Raw genomic sequence first — 17,542 nt, 5'->3', positions numbered from 1 at the left:
TAGTGCTCCATTGTATATATGTGCCACATTAGCTATTTAGTGTTTGACAGATACTTTAGTTATTTCCATATCTTGGCTATTATGAATAATGCTGCAATGAACATGGGAGTATAAACTAACTCTTTGAGATAGTGATTTTATCTTGTTTGGATATACACCCAGGATGAAATTGCTGTGTCATCTAGGAGTTCTAGTTTTCATCTTTCCAGGAACCTCCATATTCTTTTCCATAATGGCTATACTAATTTACCATCCCACCAACAATATATAAGGATTCCCTTTTCTCCACGTCCTCACCAACACTTGCTATCTTTTGACTTTTTGTTAATAGCTGTCCTAACAGAAGTTGAGATGATATCTCATTGCAGCTTTCGTTTGCATTTTTCTGGTGATGTTGAGTACCTTTCACATACCTGTTGGCCATTTGTATGTCTTCCTTGGAAAAATGTCTATTCAAGTCCTTTGGCTATTTTTCTTTCTTTTACCAAAAACTTTTGAGACTATTCCAAGTAGTGGCTATTTTTCTTTTCTTTTTTTTTTTTTTGAGACGGAGTTTCGCTCTTGTTACCCAGGCTGGAGTGCAATGGCGCGATCTTGGCTCACTGCAACCTCTTCCTCCTGGGTTCAGGCAATTCTCCTCCCTCAGCCTCCTGAGTAGCTGGGATTACAGGCACGCACCACCATGCCCAGCTAATTTTTTGTATTTTAAGTAGAGACGGGGTTTCACCATGTTGACCAGGATGGTCTCGATCTTTTGACCTCGTGACCCACCCAGGCTATTTATCTTTTTAATGAAAAAGGAACTCATGGAATAGGAGACAATGTTTGCAAACTATATTATCCAATAAGGGATTAAGTTCCGAAACATACAAGGAACTCATACAAGTCAGTAGGAATAATTAAATAATAACCCAGTTTAAAAAATGGGCAAAGGACCTATGTTTTCTTCCTATTTGTTTTTCAAAGGTATCCTACCTTCTGGAAGGGGGCAGCATGGCCCATGAAGACTTCTGTGGACACACTGGTAAACTGAACCCAGGAGATTTGCAGGTATGGCCAAGGACAAGGAACTGCTGGTGGTTTAATAGTCTCTGGGTGTGCATGCTTGATCCTACCCACTTCCAGTACATTCACCCTTTCCACATTCTCTCTGTTATATTCTTGACTACTCCCTTTATACAGATCCTTTCACTCAGCCTGGGAACCACACAGGTCTCTTATGTTCTTATTTCACACTTTCCTTCACCTCTCAATCATTTTTAGCCCCCACCTAGTCTTTTTCTTACATTTCTCAAAAGAGTAATCAGGAGTGATATCCCAACTTCATTATCTTCCATTCGTTTTGCACTCACTGTAATCAGAGTTGGCCTCTCAGTAGCCCTCTTCCAAACTTTTGCTGAAGCTATTCAGGTAATGATCACTTGTGATGTCCCAATTGCCAAATTCAGTAATTGTTTTAGTCCTCATCTTTCTAAACCTCTCTGCTGCATTTGAGACAACTTATTATTTATCTTCCAACTCATTTGCAGGGTTAGGTGTTATCACTGAAGACGATGACCTTGAGCCCTCCATCATCTAGTCTTGCCTGAGATATGTTACAATTTAAATCCCCCAAAATACTTGGGTCATATTTGCCAGTTTTGTAAGTCAGAACTCTACACCAGGTACTTTCTGGGATTATATATATATATGTTTTGAGGAATGATAAATTCACATATTTGAATCATAATATTTCAATGAAAGTGAAATTTAAAGACAAAAAAGCAAAATAACAAAGTCATGGTGAAAAGTCAATAGTAACCTCTCACTGGAGCAGAACATGAAATGAAGACTGCTTGCAAAGGTAGATATGATAACTGGAAATGTCCTGATCATGGAAGTGGTGACTTCTGCCATCTGTCCCATGGAGCTGCCTAGCAGCCATATGTATGAGGCATTGGTCAACTTCTACCACTATAACTTCACATTGATTAGGATGATGATTGCATAGTGTCTTTCAGTTTATTCAGAGTTTTCATATGCATGATCTCTTTGTGCAATAAGTACTATTATTACTATTATTATTATTGTTATTATTTTGAGACAGGGCCTCACTCTGTTTCTGAGGCAGTAGCGTAATGGTGTGTTCTTGGTTCACTGCAGCCTCGATCTCCGCAGCTCAAGCAATCCTCCCACCTTAGCCTCCCTAGTAGGTGGGACCACAGGTGTACACCACCACACCTGGATCATTTTATTTTTTTTTGTAGAGACAGGGTCTCGTTATGTTGTCCAGGCTGGTCTCAAACTCCTAGGCTCAAGCAATCTGCCTGCCTTGGCCTCCCAAAGTGCTGGGGTTACAGGCATGAGCCACTGTGCCCAGCCAAAAGAAGTGTAATATTATTCCTATCTCATTTTTTAAAATGAGGAAATTGGGATTTAAAGATTTTTTTTTTTAATTTATTGCATTTTAGGTTTTGGGGTACATGTGCAGAACATGTAAAGATGTTTTTAAAAACAGATGCCCATGGCCTCAGAGCTAGTAAATGGTGAGGATGGAAAGAGAAACCTTTTCTCCCCTTCCAAATCCAATATGTGGACCATTTTAAGTAAGGTATTGCCTCTATAGCTCATATCTAAAGAGGATAACCAAGGTATTGAAAATATGAAGAAATGAACCGTTAAGGGAAAAGGAAAATGATTAAAAATGGGAGGATGCCTTTGAGGGACACCAATAGCTGTCATTAGACAGAAGAAATGCAGCATAAGAGGGTGTTTAGGTGTACCTTATACTGCATTAGAGCGGGGTCAACACATTTGTTCTGTAAAGGGCAAATGGGCTTTGGGGGCCATATGGTCTCTGTTGCAGCTACCAGACTCTGTCATTGCAGCATGAAAACACACACAGATAGTATTCAATGAATGGGCATTGCCGTGTGCCAATAAACCTTTACAAAAACAGGTGGCAGATTAGATGGGGCCATCAGACTGTAGTTTGCCAACTCCTACATTAGAAGGTTTAACAAGCCTTTTCAACTGGGAGTAGAGGGAAATCTAGACTTCATGGAAGAAAAAAATCTTTAAAGTATGCACTGGCCTTCTTTTAGATCCTTCAACTAATAATGTTCATTCTTGTCTCAGAGTCTTTTTCACATACTGTTGCCTTTCTGTGGAATCTTCTTCCTCTTCTCCTTCCCCTAGCTAATTCTTACTCCTTGTTTGGATCTCAGCCTGAAGGTTGCACCCTCAGATAAGCTGCCTTGAGCTGAGTAGGACACTTCATGTGCTCACAGAACACTGTCATTCTTCAAAGTGCCAAGAACAATTATAATGGCAATAATTATGCATGTCTTTGTTTGTCTAAGGATTGTTCCCCTGACGAGGGCTGTGTGGAAGATGCTGTTGATGGCCTTCCTCATATCCCCTTGGCCCAATTGTGAGTTCAGGTGGTGACAGTCCCTGTATGTGCACAGGACCATCTCAAGTGCTGCTAATCTGTCTGAGGGCTTTCTCCAGCCCATGTTTTGGGCAAACCATATGTGTCAGTGATTTAACACTCCCATGGGAACTCTTCGTCAGTGAAGGATGGGAATTGGAGTCTAAATACCCTAGCTTCCTGTCTTCTCCATACAACAATTGGAATGTACATATATGGTTCCCAGTGGAATTGCATTCCGGATGTCCAAGGATGTAACCTTCTCATTAACAACTCTTCTTGGCTTTCTCTCTTGCCTGTCCCACTCTTCCCTACCCTCTCACTGTGCTTTTGGCATCACTTTCCAAATAAACAACCTGCAGATGTCTTTGTCTCGGGAACTTCTGTGGGAGAACTCGAACTAAGACAGGTAGGAAATGCATCGATGATGTTCATACCTTCATCCGCAGATTCTGAGATTTAGTCTTTGGGGTGAGCCCCTAATCTGCTCTGAATAAAGACATGAACAAACACTTGAAGAATCTGCCCAACAGTGGAGGCAATAATTATTTCTCTAAGTCGTGAGGGTTCCATTACTGGAACTGAGCAAGTAGAGACACAAGTTAACCACCCACAGTATAGTGGATACTGGGGACCTCCACAGATTTATCCTCCAGTGTCTGGGAACGCTGGCTGCTGATGGCTCACAGCTGCTTCCCTCCCTAGGACCTGCCCTCTGCAGCAGGAAATTGCCTTTCCCGAAATTGTGCTTTCTACATGGGGATGGTCTACAGTCAGTGATTTGCTGATGTGGGGATATGAAAACTTGGCCATACTGTCTCAAGTTGAAACAATTCTGAAGGTTCTTTTCAACTCTAGAACTCTCTGTTGGATTGGCTAAAGCCTCTGTAGTAACTGCATTACTCGTTGGCTTCTCCCCCTGCCCAATCCTGCTTTTTTCACTTCTTAAGTTGTATCTCCTGGGAACACAGCCCAGTATACTATCTTCCTGCAACTCCCCATCTTAGAGCTTAATCTAAGACTCAGTGATGTCCAAGGGAGGATTCTTCCACTTGTAGGAATTCCAGTTCCGACGTGTTGACTTCAAATGATAAAGCGCAGGAAGCATTTGCAAAATTGGAAAGGGCCCCAGCAATTGTCACTGATGTTTGTTATTCCTCTCAATGCCCGGGGGCTCTGACAGCAGCACCTGTAAGATGCCTCACTTAGTGATGGTGTTGTAATTGTTCCACCTGTGGACTGATTAAGAGCTTGGTTCCTTTCCTTCTTGTTGGTTTGGTGTTTGCAGTGGATGACCGCAGGCCGAGGCATTCTACACGCCGAGATGCCTTGCTCAGAGGAGCCAGCCCATGGCCTACAACTGTGGGTTAATTTGAGGAGCTCAGAGAAGATGGTGGAGCCTCAGTACCAGGAACTGAAAAGTGAACAAATCCCTAAACCCAGTAAGGACGGCGTGACAGTTGCTGTCATTTCTGGAGAAGCCCTGGGAATAAAGGTAAGCCAGGCTATTGTGTCTATTAAACTTGAGGCATGCAGTGACATAAGACTGGCCCCTTCTGGATTGTCAGCTCTCACTAGATTTACCAAAATTCATGTCCCATGGGATGGACTTGATTTGTAAGTGCAACCTAAGATAACCTAGAAATTTTTACTGCATACAAACCCGTAGAATTAGGAAAATTACAAGAAAACAAGATCATATAAAGTTTGGTGAAAGAGCAATTTTAAAGTATGTCTTAATGTATGTGCTGATTTAGTCTAATTCCTTTCTCTTATAGTGCGATTTTATGCTTTAAGTTATAGCTCCTTAGTACTGCAGGATTGCTGCCTTTGAGAAACAACCAACAAGCAAGACCAAACTTCACTTCACACAGATTTATATAAATTACTTATGCCCAGCTTAGTAATGTGAGGAAAGCACTACATTGCAGAAAGTTTATTTTTAAATTCTAACTTGACAATTTGTCTAACCCGTACAGGACATGCCCTGTACATGTTTTTCAACTGGGAGTTTATACTATTTGGGTTTAGAGTCTCATCCTTTTGATCAAATAAATCAATTTAGGCTAAAGATTACGCATGTATTTGTGGGAGGAAAGGGGTGTGGCAAATGCTGAGTTAACTGCACACCAGAACTGCTCCTGGGGAGGATAAGATTCCTCACACCAACCAATTTGAGGTAATGGCAAGCTGGGTAGTGTGCTCTCTTAGGTGGAGTTTCCCAGAAGCAGACCCTGAGATGAGGATTTCCATGCAAGTGATTTTTAAGTAAGTGTTCCTAGGAGAACAGTAAAACGAATCAGGACGAGGTAGGGGAGGAAGTGAAGCAAGGCTGCCATCTCAGGCAAAGTCTTGAAGAGGGCGGCTTTAGCTTTATCCTGCAAGAGACTTTAGAAGATCAACATGCCTCAGAAATGTCTGAGTCCATCCCTGGCAAGGGAGCTGGGCTTTCACGCGCCTTTACCCAATGGCCATTGATTATGGCCATTAACTTTGAGGTGGAGGCACAGAAATGGTTAAAGGGATCTGAGGGGATCTGGGAGAAGCCTTGACATCGGGTACTACACATGGCACCTCACACTGAGTGCATCAAGATAATGGGAGTTACTTTGCCATTCTCCCAGGGACAAGCAGCATTTAAAGCTATTTAAAACTAACTTGTGTACATTTAAATTTTTTGATGTGCACCATCAGGGATAATGGGATTCATGGGATGGTTAACAGATTGGTCCTGGTTATTGGTTGGGACTTATCGGTTTTTGTATGTCCTGAACTATCACCAAAGTTTTTTTGTTTTTGTTTTAACCTATACCCTGCCTAGGATATATGGATTGTTTTGTTGTGTGTTTCTAGTGCAGACAAAGTAATTGAACAACAAACAATGAAAGTTCACAAGGTTAAGCATATCTGACTGCTGTCCACACCCCTGGCAGGCCTATTGCTTACTTTGCCATAGGAAAAGACCCTTTGTTATGTTTATGTGACTCGTTTCTGTTTTGCCAAGCATTGGTCAGTGAGTGCCCTTTTCAGCTGTTCATAAAGAGTTTCCTGCCGTTAAGCTCTGCAGAAGAGGGTTAAGATCCTTTGAGGACTTCCAGGTGTAGCAGCAAAAGATGTTGTTGGGTGTAGTATCAGGCAGAGCTAAAGGGAGCTGAGTTAATACATATACTAAGCCACTCACTCTGTCTCACATGGTATTTTCCTTTCCTGTTTCCAGGACCCTGAAGTTTTAGGGACATGCCTTTAGGGGATACTGAGATGGATAGTAGAGGGCAAGAAGCTCCCCTCTGCTTCAACCAAAGCACAAGACTTTGTCCGATTTTGTATATTGTAATTGTCCATAAGATTTGATTTAGAAAAACAGTCGAGCTATTGGCAGCTCGAAAGAGAAACCAGACCAGTGATTTAATAGATTAGCAATGCCAGTGATATGAATCCTTAGAGTTTCCAGCTACTTCTCATTTATAGAAATCATAAGGCAATTTAAGGTTTGAGCCAGTAAAGGACTTTCAAGCAGCAGACCATGTGGTCTTGCAATCACAATCAAGGATCAGAGACCAGAGGTAATGTTTTTGCTTCATAAAATAGTGTAAGTATCTGCCAGCTTCTATTATTTCTTTTTGTTGAGTAAAATCTCTGAAGTCAATTATATTCTCCTAAGTAAATGATCAGTCTTTCTTATGAGCGCATTTTGATAATAAGGCCTCTTGGAACCGTGGGCAGCATTATTTTGGATTTCAAGAGGCAGTGTGGTACAGTGGTTACCAGCATGGACTCTAGAGACAGAATGCCTGGGTTAGAATCCTTACCATGAACTAGCTGTGTGGCCTTGGGCAAGCCTGTTAACTTCTCTGTACCTCAGTGTCTCAGCTATAAAATAGGGGGTTTTGTGAAGATTAGGTGACTTTTTGTACATTAAACTCTCAGAATAGCACCAGACACATTGTAAGCACCACATAAGTGGCAGTTATTATTTTGATTACTTTTTGATAACTTGAACAGGAGCTGGGCTGAGATTTATGTCTGCCATCTAAGCTAAAGGGATTTGCTGTGGTTTGGGAAAGGTTATTAACCTGCACTCAAGAAAGAACACCAGTGAGAGTCATTTTACAGATGGAGAGCAACTGGCCCTTCTTTGTGGGTCTCATAAGAAACATAGTTTTGCACATCTGAAGCCTTAATATCTGATCAACGAGGAATAACTGGGTCTTACAGTCTAGACCTACCATAAAAAGAAACTGAAGATTTTTTCGCATCAGGGAGATAATTTTAAGTTAAATTACAAGGTGAGGCTGAGAATATATCTTTCAAGAGATTAATGTGTTTATAGCCAATACAGCATCAACAACAACTTCCATCTCTGCAACTAACATATCTGGAAAATGGAATTAGTGACCATTCCAGCATTTCTTTAACATTCAGGTGAATTACCTGAGGGTCTTGTTAAAATAAAGACTCTGATTCAGCACATCTGAAGTGGGATCTAAGGGTCTGCGTTTCTAACAGGCTCCCAGGTGATGCCAATACTGTGGTCTAAGGACCACTCTTTATAACTTGCATAATGAGCATGTGATCCAAGACACAGAAGTTTACCCATCTTGAGGAATCATTTGATTAAGATCCTATAGAAGATGTCAAATGATCTAGTACTGTGGATTTTGGCAAATCTTGTTTAGCTTTTCTGGAACTCAGTCCAGACAGCCACAAAAAAGGTGAGGGGGGGGTTGTATAGGATACTGTCACTTTTATGAGCAGCGGAAGTGTCTTTTTGATACTACCAAGGGTAGCTGTATGCCTGTTTCCCAGGTTGTATGTGTTTGAGCATTTATTCAGCCCTTGGAAAGCCAAGGCAGCACAAGATTCTCCCAGGACAGTACAGTCTAAAGTGAAGGGTGAACAGGGTGAAAAGATTAAAATGGGATAGTTTGAATAGTTCCTGTCACTTTTGAAAGGTCAAAATCACATGTTTATTTCATGAGCGTATGAAATTCTCCAAACCCCATTCCATCCTTATCAGGCAACCAATCAGCAATATTTATTGCCAGCTGTCTTTGGGACACAATTCTTTTTCCAAAAACATGTGTCGACTTGTCTCCTGCTGCTCTAAATGTTGTCAGAAGCAAACCTTGTGGAGACCTCAGCCCCACTGGGGTTAGAGAAAGGCAATCTGGAACCAGATGGCCATGGTTCAAGGCCAGCTCACCAGTGACTCACTCTGAAGAAGTCACTTAAGATTGCTGTGCCTCAGTTTTCTCGTCTATAAAATGGAGATTATAATGACCCAGCTCAGAGGGTTGCTGGGAGGATTAAGTTGGCTATTACTTGTAAAGACTTGGGTGCAGAGTAAGCCCTCTATAAGTGGTTGCTATTTTCACTTCCATACAAAATATTGGGGCAGTTTTCGTGTGGCCTACAAATGTAACCAAAATCATCTTTCTTCTGATGGGCAGTCTGTATATTCATGTGTTGTATGATAACCAAACTTTAAAAATTTTAATTTTCAAGAAAGTCTACTAAACGTCTCATGTAATTCACTCAGTTCTTACCACTGTGGACTTAGCACCAGAAACAATGCCTGAGACATAACAGATGATCAATAAATATTTTCAGATGAATAAATGAAATTATTAAAATATGCATGGATACTAGAAAAACAGAAATGAAGTTAAAGTAGTAAGAAGATAGGGATTAAGAATGATTGAAATAAGTTTAAAACAAGCTTACTAAAAAGTTAAGAGAACAATAAAATTAGCTAAGTTATATCTTAAACTGTTTGAGGGATTAGGTAGTAAGGAAATAACAACCAGATTGAGACTGATTTTTTTTTCTTTAAATGTGGACTGTTTCGCAGGACCCAAATTGTCCTTGCAGGTTTTTTCAAGCAGTGACAATAACGGTGAACAGAGAGGTTCAGAGGCTCGTGGGTCCCCTTGGGAGCCTACAGGCAGGCATCTTCTTGTCTGCTTTAGCTGCTTCCATGTGACTTTTCAGGGCATGGCTTGAGCTTCAGAATAGTGGATATACTTACCAGTTTCTAGGCATTTCTTGCGGGTATCTCCCCTCCCTTGACGTGGTTTAGCTCTACGAGCACTGGAAGAACCCATGTCCCTCAGGCCATTCTCTCCTAGGCAACAAGGAACCTGCCCACTAATCAGCCTGTGTTTGCTGTGGGTTGACAAGTAATTTATAATCAAGCCTGTAATAATCCCCTGTGATTTGGAGAGCTGATGGAGTCTCCTGGCTCCAACCAGCCACTGGTGAACATGCAAAGTTTTCCTAGACCAGAACTAGAGAGAAATAGCTGCCCATGACATTTTCCAGGTTTTGTTTTCATCCAAGAAACTTTTAGGGGCCAGATGTTATTTGAAACACTTGATCACCAAAATGCAATTTTGTCAGTATTCCTTCTACCTTAACTTGATTAAAAATATATTTCATGTGGCTTTTAGGGAAATACTTGTATAGTACATCCAAATGGCAGTGGGTTTTGGGCAATCAGAATACTGGAAGGTTAACTTAAAACATTTTTGCATCTTAGTAAACTCGGAACATTTCCTGTTTTGGGGAAATTTGACTTCTTTGATTATATTGGGCACATTTAAGGAGCTCCTCCCTCACCTTCCTTCCTGCATTTGCTCCTGTCCACTGTTTGAGGTGGAGAGAGCTGGGCTTTTCCCACAGGAGGCCGCTCTTTTCTTCTCAAGCTCAAGAGAACAATATTTCAAAATCGCTTAAAAAAAAAAAACTGAAATCCTGGAAACAGGTAACATACACACACACTTTTTTTTTTTTTTGCCTTTGAAATATTCCAGCAAGTTCATGGATCTGGTTCGAAAAAAATGACAGATATTCTCCTCATGGCAGAGCGCGTGAGAAGGGCACTGGGTTTCTGACAAAGGGAGCTTGAGTAAACAGCCTCCAGCTGTCCCAGAGAGCAGGCAAAGGGAAAACAACACTTGCTTGGGAAGGAATTCTCCCTTCCAAAGACCTCTCTTTTAGTTTATTGTATTTATAAGTCAGAGCACTCTGTGATAATTTAAAAACTGGATATTTAACAAATGTTCCCTTTGTGGTGAGGGTAGCGGGGATAAGGATGGACCTGAAACTTGTCTTTTAATTTTTACTTTTGAAAAATAGAAATGCTTACATATGTAAAATACCAGGTTAAACCAGAAAAGAAAAAAGAAACAAGTCTTAAAATCAAAAACAAATAGAAACAAGTGAAGAAGCTAAAATTAGTGTAAAGATATTGGCAACATAACCACACAGAGAAAACATTTATTTGAAGGGCTTTTAAACATGATTTCCTGGCTGTACATTTCAGTGGGATATATTCTAAAGACAAAAAGAACAGCAAAAATACTTTAAACTTTACTCTGTACTTTTTGTTGTTAGTGTTGGTTTATAATTTTATAACAAGTTAATGTATATGATGAAATAATACAAATGAGTACATTTGTTAATGTTTATTGGAATCAAGATTTTCAGTATAAGAAAAATGGATAAAAATATCAAAGAGCTAAGAAAAATACGGTGACAGTCAATGTTAAATTCAACATTAAATAGACATTTTAAAACTGTGGATGGCCATTATTTCTTTGAGGCAGTCTCTGGAAATAATATGATTTGATCATTTTAGGAGTACAAGATTTTTACGATGCAATTTATGCTGCTTTCTTATAACAACTCCATTCTCCACCAATTATTTCCATTTTTTTATGGTTCATATTTAATTAAATGCTGAGAGGTGCTTAAAAAAGTTCCACCTAAAAAACTCGTCATCACTCTAATGAATTCTGGCTAAATTCCCCTTTTAAGACATCCAATAACCATATTTTAATGGAGAGATAGGGGAAGAAAGTAAAGGAAATATCCACATGAATCAGAAAGCTTCCCGGTCTCTTTCTGACACAGGACAAGGGAGGAGGCAGAACATTTGGGTAGAAAATTCTGCAAAATACTGAAAAAAGGAGTCGAAGATTTTCCCATCTTCATCTCCTTGCTTCTATGCACCAAGGTCCAACTCAGGACCCTCTCTGTGGTGCAGCCTTCTCAGCTGCCCTGGCCAACAAGCATCCCAACTTCTGCCCAGATCCACACAACCATTCTGTCTTCATAACGCATGAGATATTTGGGCCGGTGGCATTTAATTTACATGTCCCATTTGTCTGTGATTCCTATTAGGCACCTGCTGTGTGCACATCATGTAGTTCCCTGGAGATACAATGTTGATAACATACAACCACTGTCCTCAAAAATGCTCACAGTCTAGCTGGGGAGAGAAACCAGCAAACAGCAGAGGTATCATGTGACACAGGAAACATGAAAACAGCAGTATGTGAAAGTCTCATGATACTCCAGAATAGGGAGAATCAGTTTTGCTTGTGTGGATGGAGCAAGGGAAGGAAAGGAAAATTGGGCAGGAATCACATCTTGTAATGGCTTGTATAAAGACTTGGATAGTATGAGTGCAGTAACTATTTAGGCGTCCTGATGCAGGCTGCGTAGGCAACAAGTTAGTTACTTGCGGAGTTGTGGCAGGGCAAGAGAAAGGAAATGATGCAAAATATGAGGACGGAGAAAAACCCAAGTTTGTCTACTTCTGGATTTTGCCTAAGGCAGATGTTTGTTGTATGCATATTCTTGCATCTTTCTCTCCCAAGGTTTTAAATAGTAGGGCAGGAGGTTAAGGTGCAGTGGCCTCCCCAGCATACTGTATGCAGTCCAGCTCATCTCAGGATTCATGAAGCAGTTCATTCTATAGGATGTGCCTGCCACAGGCCATGTAGCCTGAGCAGATGATCAGCAACATTCCAAAGACAAGTGCAAAACTTGGCTTGGATTCACTGTTGAGAATAGGCACAATTAGGTCTGTTAGTCTTGTTTAGTAAATAGGAAGACACCAAAGAAATGTACCCAGCAACTTCAAAGAACTTGTCCTGTGGTAGGCAGCCATAGTTGGCACTTCATTTGCAGTTAGGAATGTGCAAATAAACAGTGGTCAGGATCTACTCAAATCAGCTGTACGAAAACTTGCTCTTGCCCGGGCCAGCCCACTCACCCCAGAAATACCATTCTTGGTGTGCACAAAGGGTGCCAGATGTTCTTATTCATTCAAGATGTCCCTGCTGACCTAATCCCTAGGAAGTACATTCCACTGATGGCGACAAGCCCTCTTCTGCCAGTGAATGAAGAATGGATAGGTGCACTTTTAAACCAGAAGTAACACCCTGTGCCATTCATACATTGTTGTCCCTAGTGATTAGGATTATAACTTATCAGGGAAATTTAGACTAAGAGCATAATAAAATCTATTGAAAAAACCCAAGGTGTCACCTTCAGTAAAGGTTAGTGGTCACTTTTGCATATTATTGTAATCAATTCTATGGCCATCAAGACTTGTCCTTTTAGAATATAGTATGTCTTTCCCCAGGAACACATTACATATTTTTTCTAATCACAGAAAAAAAATACAGGACAGCTTCAGAGAGCTGTCTTGAGGCTCTTGCATGTTGCATTAAAAGCTGAGCTCCTATGGATATAAACGAAGTGGATGTCAGTATTTTTAAAACTGGTATCAGCATATATAAAACTATGCTGTTGATAGCTGCAAACACAGTACTTTATTTTGACTAAAGCAGAAATCCTTGGGACCATGTAGCTTTTGAATCATTTGATCAAAATCACACTCAAATGTGTTGAGTAAATTCAGGTTCAGATAAAATTCTGATTACTGGAATCATTAGAAGTTTATAGTATAAGAAATTAGATCTCAATAAATCTGTTTTGAAAAAAGAATTCTACTCCTGTGGACAGGTATAGGTACTTCAAGATAGCCAAGTATTTAGGCATTTCAACTCAAATGAGCTCTAAATAATTGATATTAGAAGAATAGCATGTTCTGTTCTTAAAATCACAGGGAATCATTTTTGCCATCCATTGCAGATCCAGGGGCTGTGCAGTATTCCTTTGTCTTAGTAAGATGAGATGAGGTAACTGATACCATAGCTCAGTTGAGCAAACATGTACTGAGGGCCAACTGCGTGCAAGACCCTATAGAGGTATGAGGGGGAAAGGTGAAAAAATCAGGGAGCTGGAGGGATGCAATTGAAGGGACAGATATATCAACTGAAAGCATGAGTACACTGGTGAGTCAGCACACTAGAAATCATGGCAGGCTAATGGGAAAGCAGAGGAGGAGGCTTAGCCCAATCTGGAGGTCCAAGAAAAGCAGGCCTAAGTCTAAAGAGAAAACTGACCTGGCGAAGAAGGGTGGAATGTCTAGATCAAGCTCGTTCAACTCGAGGCCCAGGACAGCTTTGAATGTGGCCCAACACAAATTCGTAAACTTTCTTAAAACATTATGAGATTTTTGTTTGCGATTTTTTTTTTCCGGCTCATCAGCTATCATTAGTGTTAGTGGATTTTATGTGTGGCCCAAGGCAATTCTTCTTCATGTGGCCCAGGGAATCCATCTTGGCCACCTCTGGTCTAGATGGTGCAGATGGAGACAGTGCAAGTGTGAAACAGTGGTCAGCAGTATAAAATGCTTGAAGAAGGCCTTCAAAACACACGGTCATTTTTGTAAGTAAGAAAATTGGAAAAGTTCTTGTTTTTCCTATGTAAAGTTTGTCCGGTAATTTATGTGTGTCTCTCTTAGTTCTTTAAACTGTTCAAGTTTATTCTCTTTTGTCTTTAGAAGTATCTTGAATATACGTATGACATTTCACCTGGACTAGCTGCTCTTTTGCATTCTTTGCCTTTTACCTCCCTCCCCAAGCCAACAAAACTAAAACAGAATTCCACAAACACAATGCTCTCACGATGCCATCTATTGGAGTCTTCTGTATTGAGAATATGGCTGTTGTGTTTGAAATGCTATGGACTGATTAAGGTCTGGCTCCTCCAGGTTTGTTGAGAAATAAAACAATGACAATTTACCTCTTTTTCATAAAACCTTAAAGCCCCCTTGCTCTCTTTGTTTTCATATAGATGATCATTTTTAACATTATGGAGGGAAACCATGAGGGTCATAATTTTTCTATCCTAGATCAACTATAAGAGCAATTGGAGGAATTTAAATGCCTCTTTTTAAAGGAAGCCATTTTGAAGTCCAGAACACCTGCCTCTGATTAATTTCCTCCTCCTCTCTGGGCTCCAAGAACAATGCTGGCTTCCCCACCCATCCTCCCACCTCCGTATGTTATTCTCGATTTTCAAAAAAGTGGTACACAGGACAGAGGGAGAGCTGGGCAGTGAAAGGAGGAAGAAAAATAACCCAACACCATTTCTACACCATCTTGGCTCCTTTAATGTTGATTTTGGGGCCTTTCCACCCTGTCTCCACCAAACAGATTTCTTGTAAACTGCTCCCTGCCTCTGTTTCATTAGGATTTCCGTCAGTTGAGTCCCCCAGCCAGATGCTTTTCCTCAGCAGCCTCCATTCCTGACTTGGGCAGCTCTGCTTGTGAGGAGTCAGTACCCACCTATGTCTTTGTTAGCCATGGGAGAACTTGAGTGTCTCTAAGTAACTACCAAGACTTGGCTAATGGATTTTCCCAGCGTCAGATATGGATTTGAGGCCATCTGTTATTTGTCAGTCCAAAAGAAGTTTTGAGCAAGAGTTCTGGTGACTGTCATTAAGTGTTCTCATAAGTCTTTTTTTTTTTTTTTTTTTGACAGAGTTTTGCTCTTGTTGCCCAGGCTGGAGTGCAGTGGTGTGACCTCAGCTTACCACAACCTCTGTGTCCTGGGTTCAGGTGATTCTCCTGCCTCAGCCTCCAGAGTAGCTGGGATTACAGGCATGTGCCACCAGGCCTGGCTAATATATTTTGCATTTTTAGTAGAGGCAGGGTTTCTCCATGTTGGTCAGTCTGGTGTCACACTCCCAACCTCAGGTGATCCACCCGCCTCAGCCTCCCAAAGTGCTGGGATTACAGGCATGAGCCACCACACCCAGCTCTTTTCATAGGTTTCAACTGATAAAGGCTGTCAGACAAACAAAAGCAGACCAGTTTATTGAAGAGGGCCAAGAAATCAGCGGAAGTCAAAGGGGGAGTTGAGGTTGAGAAGACCGGAAGATAACACAGGCATACCCCAGAGATATTGTGGGTACAGTTCCAGATCACTGTAATAAAGGGAGTATTGCAATAAAGTGAATCACACAATTTTTTGGCTTCCCAGTGCCTATAAAAGTTATGTTTACACTATTTTGTAGTCTGTTAAGTGTACAATAGCATTATATCTAAAAAAAACATACATAGCTTAATTAAAAAATACTTTTGCTGAAAAATGCTAATGATCATCTGAATCTCCAGCACATCCTAATGTTTCTGCTAATGGAGAGTCTTGTCTCAGTGTTGATGGCTGCTGACTGATCAGAGTGGTGGTTGCTGAAGGCTGGGTTGGCTATGGCAATTTCTTAACATCAGACAACAGTGTTGTTTGCTGCATTGATTGACTCTTCCTTTCATGAAAGATTTCTCTGTAGCATGTAACGCTGTTGGATTATATTTTACCCACAGTAGACCTTCATTCAAAATTGGAGTCAGCTTTATCAGCTGAGTTGGTGTGATATTCTAAAACTCCTGTTGTCATTTCCACAATGTTGACAGCATCTTCACCAGGAGATCCCCCCTCAAGAAACTACTTTCTTTGCTCATCCTTAAGAATCATCTCCTCATCTACTGAAGTTTTATCATGAGCTTGTAGCAATTCAGTCACATCTTCGGGCTTCACTTCTAATTCTAGCTCTCTTGCTATTCCCACCATATTTGCAGTGACTTCTTCCACTGAAGTCTTGAACCCCTTAAAATCACCCATTAGTGTTGGAATCAACTTTTACAAAACTCCTATTAATGTTAATGTTTTGATCCCCTCCCATGAATCACGAATGTTCTTAATGATATCTAGAGCAGTGAATCCTTTCCAGAAAGTTTTCGGTTCATTTTGCCCAGATCCATTAGAGGAATCAGTATCTATGACAGCTATAGCCTTGTGAAATGTATAATATAATTATAAATATTATCAATTAAATTATGGTATATGAATTATTAATATGATTGATTATAGGAAGGAGTAATTTTGACTTTCAAGACTGAAATAATAAGACTTGAAAGTTGAAATTACTCCTTGATCCATGGGCTGCTAAATGGATGTTTTGTTAACAGGCAACATTAATCTTGTACATCTTTATCAGAGCTCTTGGTTCACCAAATGCACTGTCAATGAGCAGTAATATTTTTTAAAGGAATAATTTTTTTCTGAATAGTAGGGCTCAATAATGGACCTAAATATTCAGCAAACAATGCTGTACCCAGAATAGCTTTCATTCAGGTTTTGTTGTTCCATTTCTAAAACACAAGTAGAGTAGATTTGGCATGATTCTTAAGGGCCCTAGGGTTTTCACAATGGTAAATGAGCTTTGGCTTCAACTTAAAGTCACCAGCTGCATTAACCACTAACAAGAGAGAGTCAGCCTGTCCTTTGAAGCTTTGAAGCCAGGCATCGACTTCTCTTTACCTATGAAAGTCAGAGATGGAATCTCTTTTTCAGTATAAGGCTGTTTTGTCTACATTGAAAATCTCTTGTTAGTGTAGCCACCTTCATTAATGATCTTAGGCAGATCTTCTGGATGAGTTGCCGCAGCTTCTCCATCAGCACTTGCTACCTTACCTCATAATGTACCTTTTATGTTATGGAGATGGCTTCTTTCCTTAAAACTCAATAACCAACCTCTGCTACCTTCTAACTTCTCTTCTGCAGTTTCCTCACCTCTGTCAGCCTTCACAAAAATGAAGAGAGTTATGGTCTTGCTCTGGATTGGACTTTGGCTTAAGGGAATGTTGTGGGGAGTTTGATCTTCAGTCCACACCACTCAACCTTTCTCCATATCAGCAATTAGGCTGTTTTGCTTTCTTATCATCTGTGTATTCGCTGGAGTAGCACTTTGAATTTCCTTCAGAAACTTTTCCCTTGCATTCGCAACTTGGCTACCCGGTGTAAGAGGCCAGCTCTTGGCCTACCTCAGCTTTTGACATGCCTTCCTCACTAAGCTTAATCATTTCAAGCTTTTTATTTAAAGTGAGAGACATATGACTCTTCCTTTCACCTGAACGCTTTGAGCCCATT

The 17,542-nt window shown here is 40.5% G+C and overlaps 1 protein-coding gene across 3 annotated transcripts in view; it reads left to right on the top strand.

The window, feature by feature from the left end:
• Positions 1–17,542, top strand: part of PIR (pirin) — a 127,077-nt gene that overhangs the window by 40,992 nt on the left and 68,543 nt on the right. For all 3 annotated transcript variants that reach the window (XM_008988989.5, XM_002762645.6, XM_017968478.4), the window contains exons 4-5: positions 967–1,050; positions 4,701–4,907. In XM_008988989.5, the coding sequence (XP_008987237.1) occupies positions 967–1,050; positions 4,701–4,907 (291 nt within the window). The remainder of the gene's footprint in view (positions 1–966; positions 1,051–4,700; positions 4,908–17,542) is intronic.

Source organism: Callithrix jacchus, chromosome X (assembly GCF_049354715.1).
Source record: "Callithrix jacchus isolate 240 chromosome X, calJac240_pri, whole genome shotgun sequence".
Classification (NCBI taxonomy): Eukaryota; Metazoa; Chordata; class Mammalia; order Primates; family Cebidae; genus Callithrix; species Callithrix jacchus.
The sequence above is the reverse complement of the archived record's forward strand: the minus strand, read 5'-3'. Positions and strand labels throughout refer to the sequence as shown.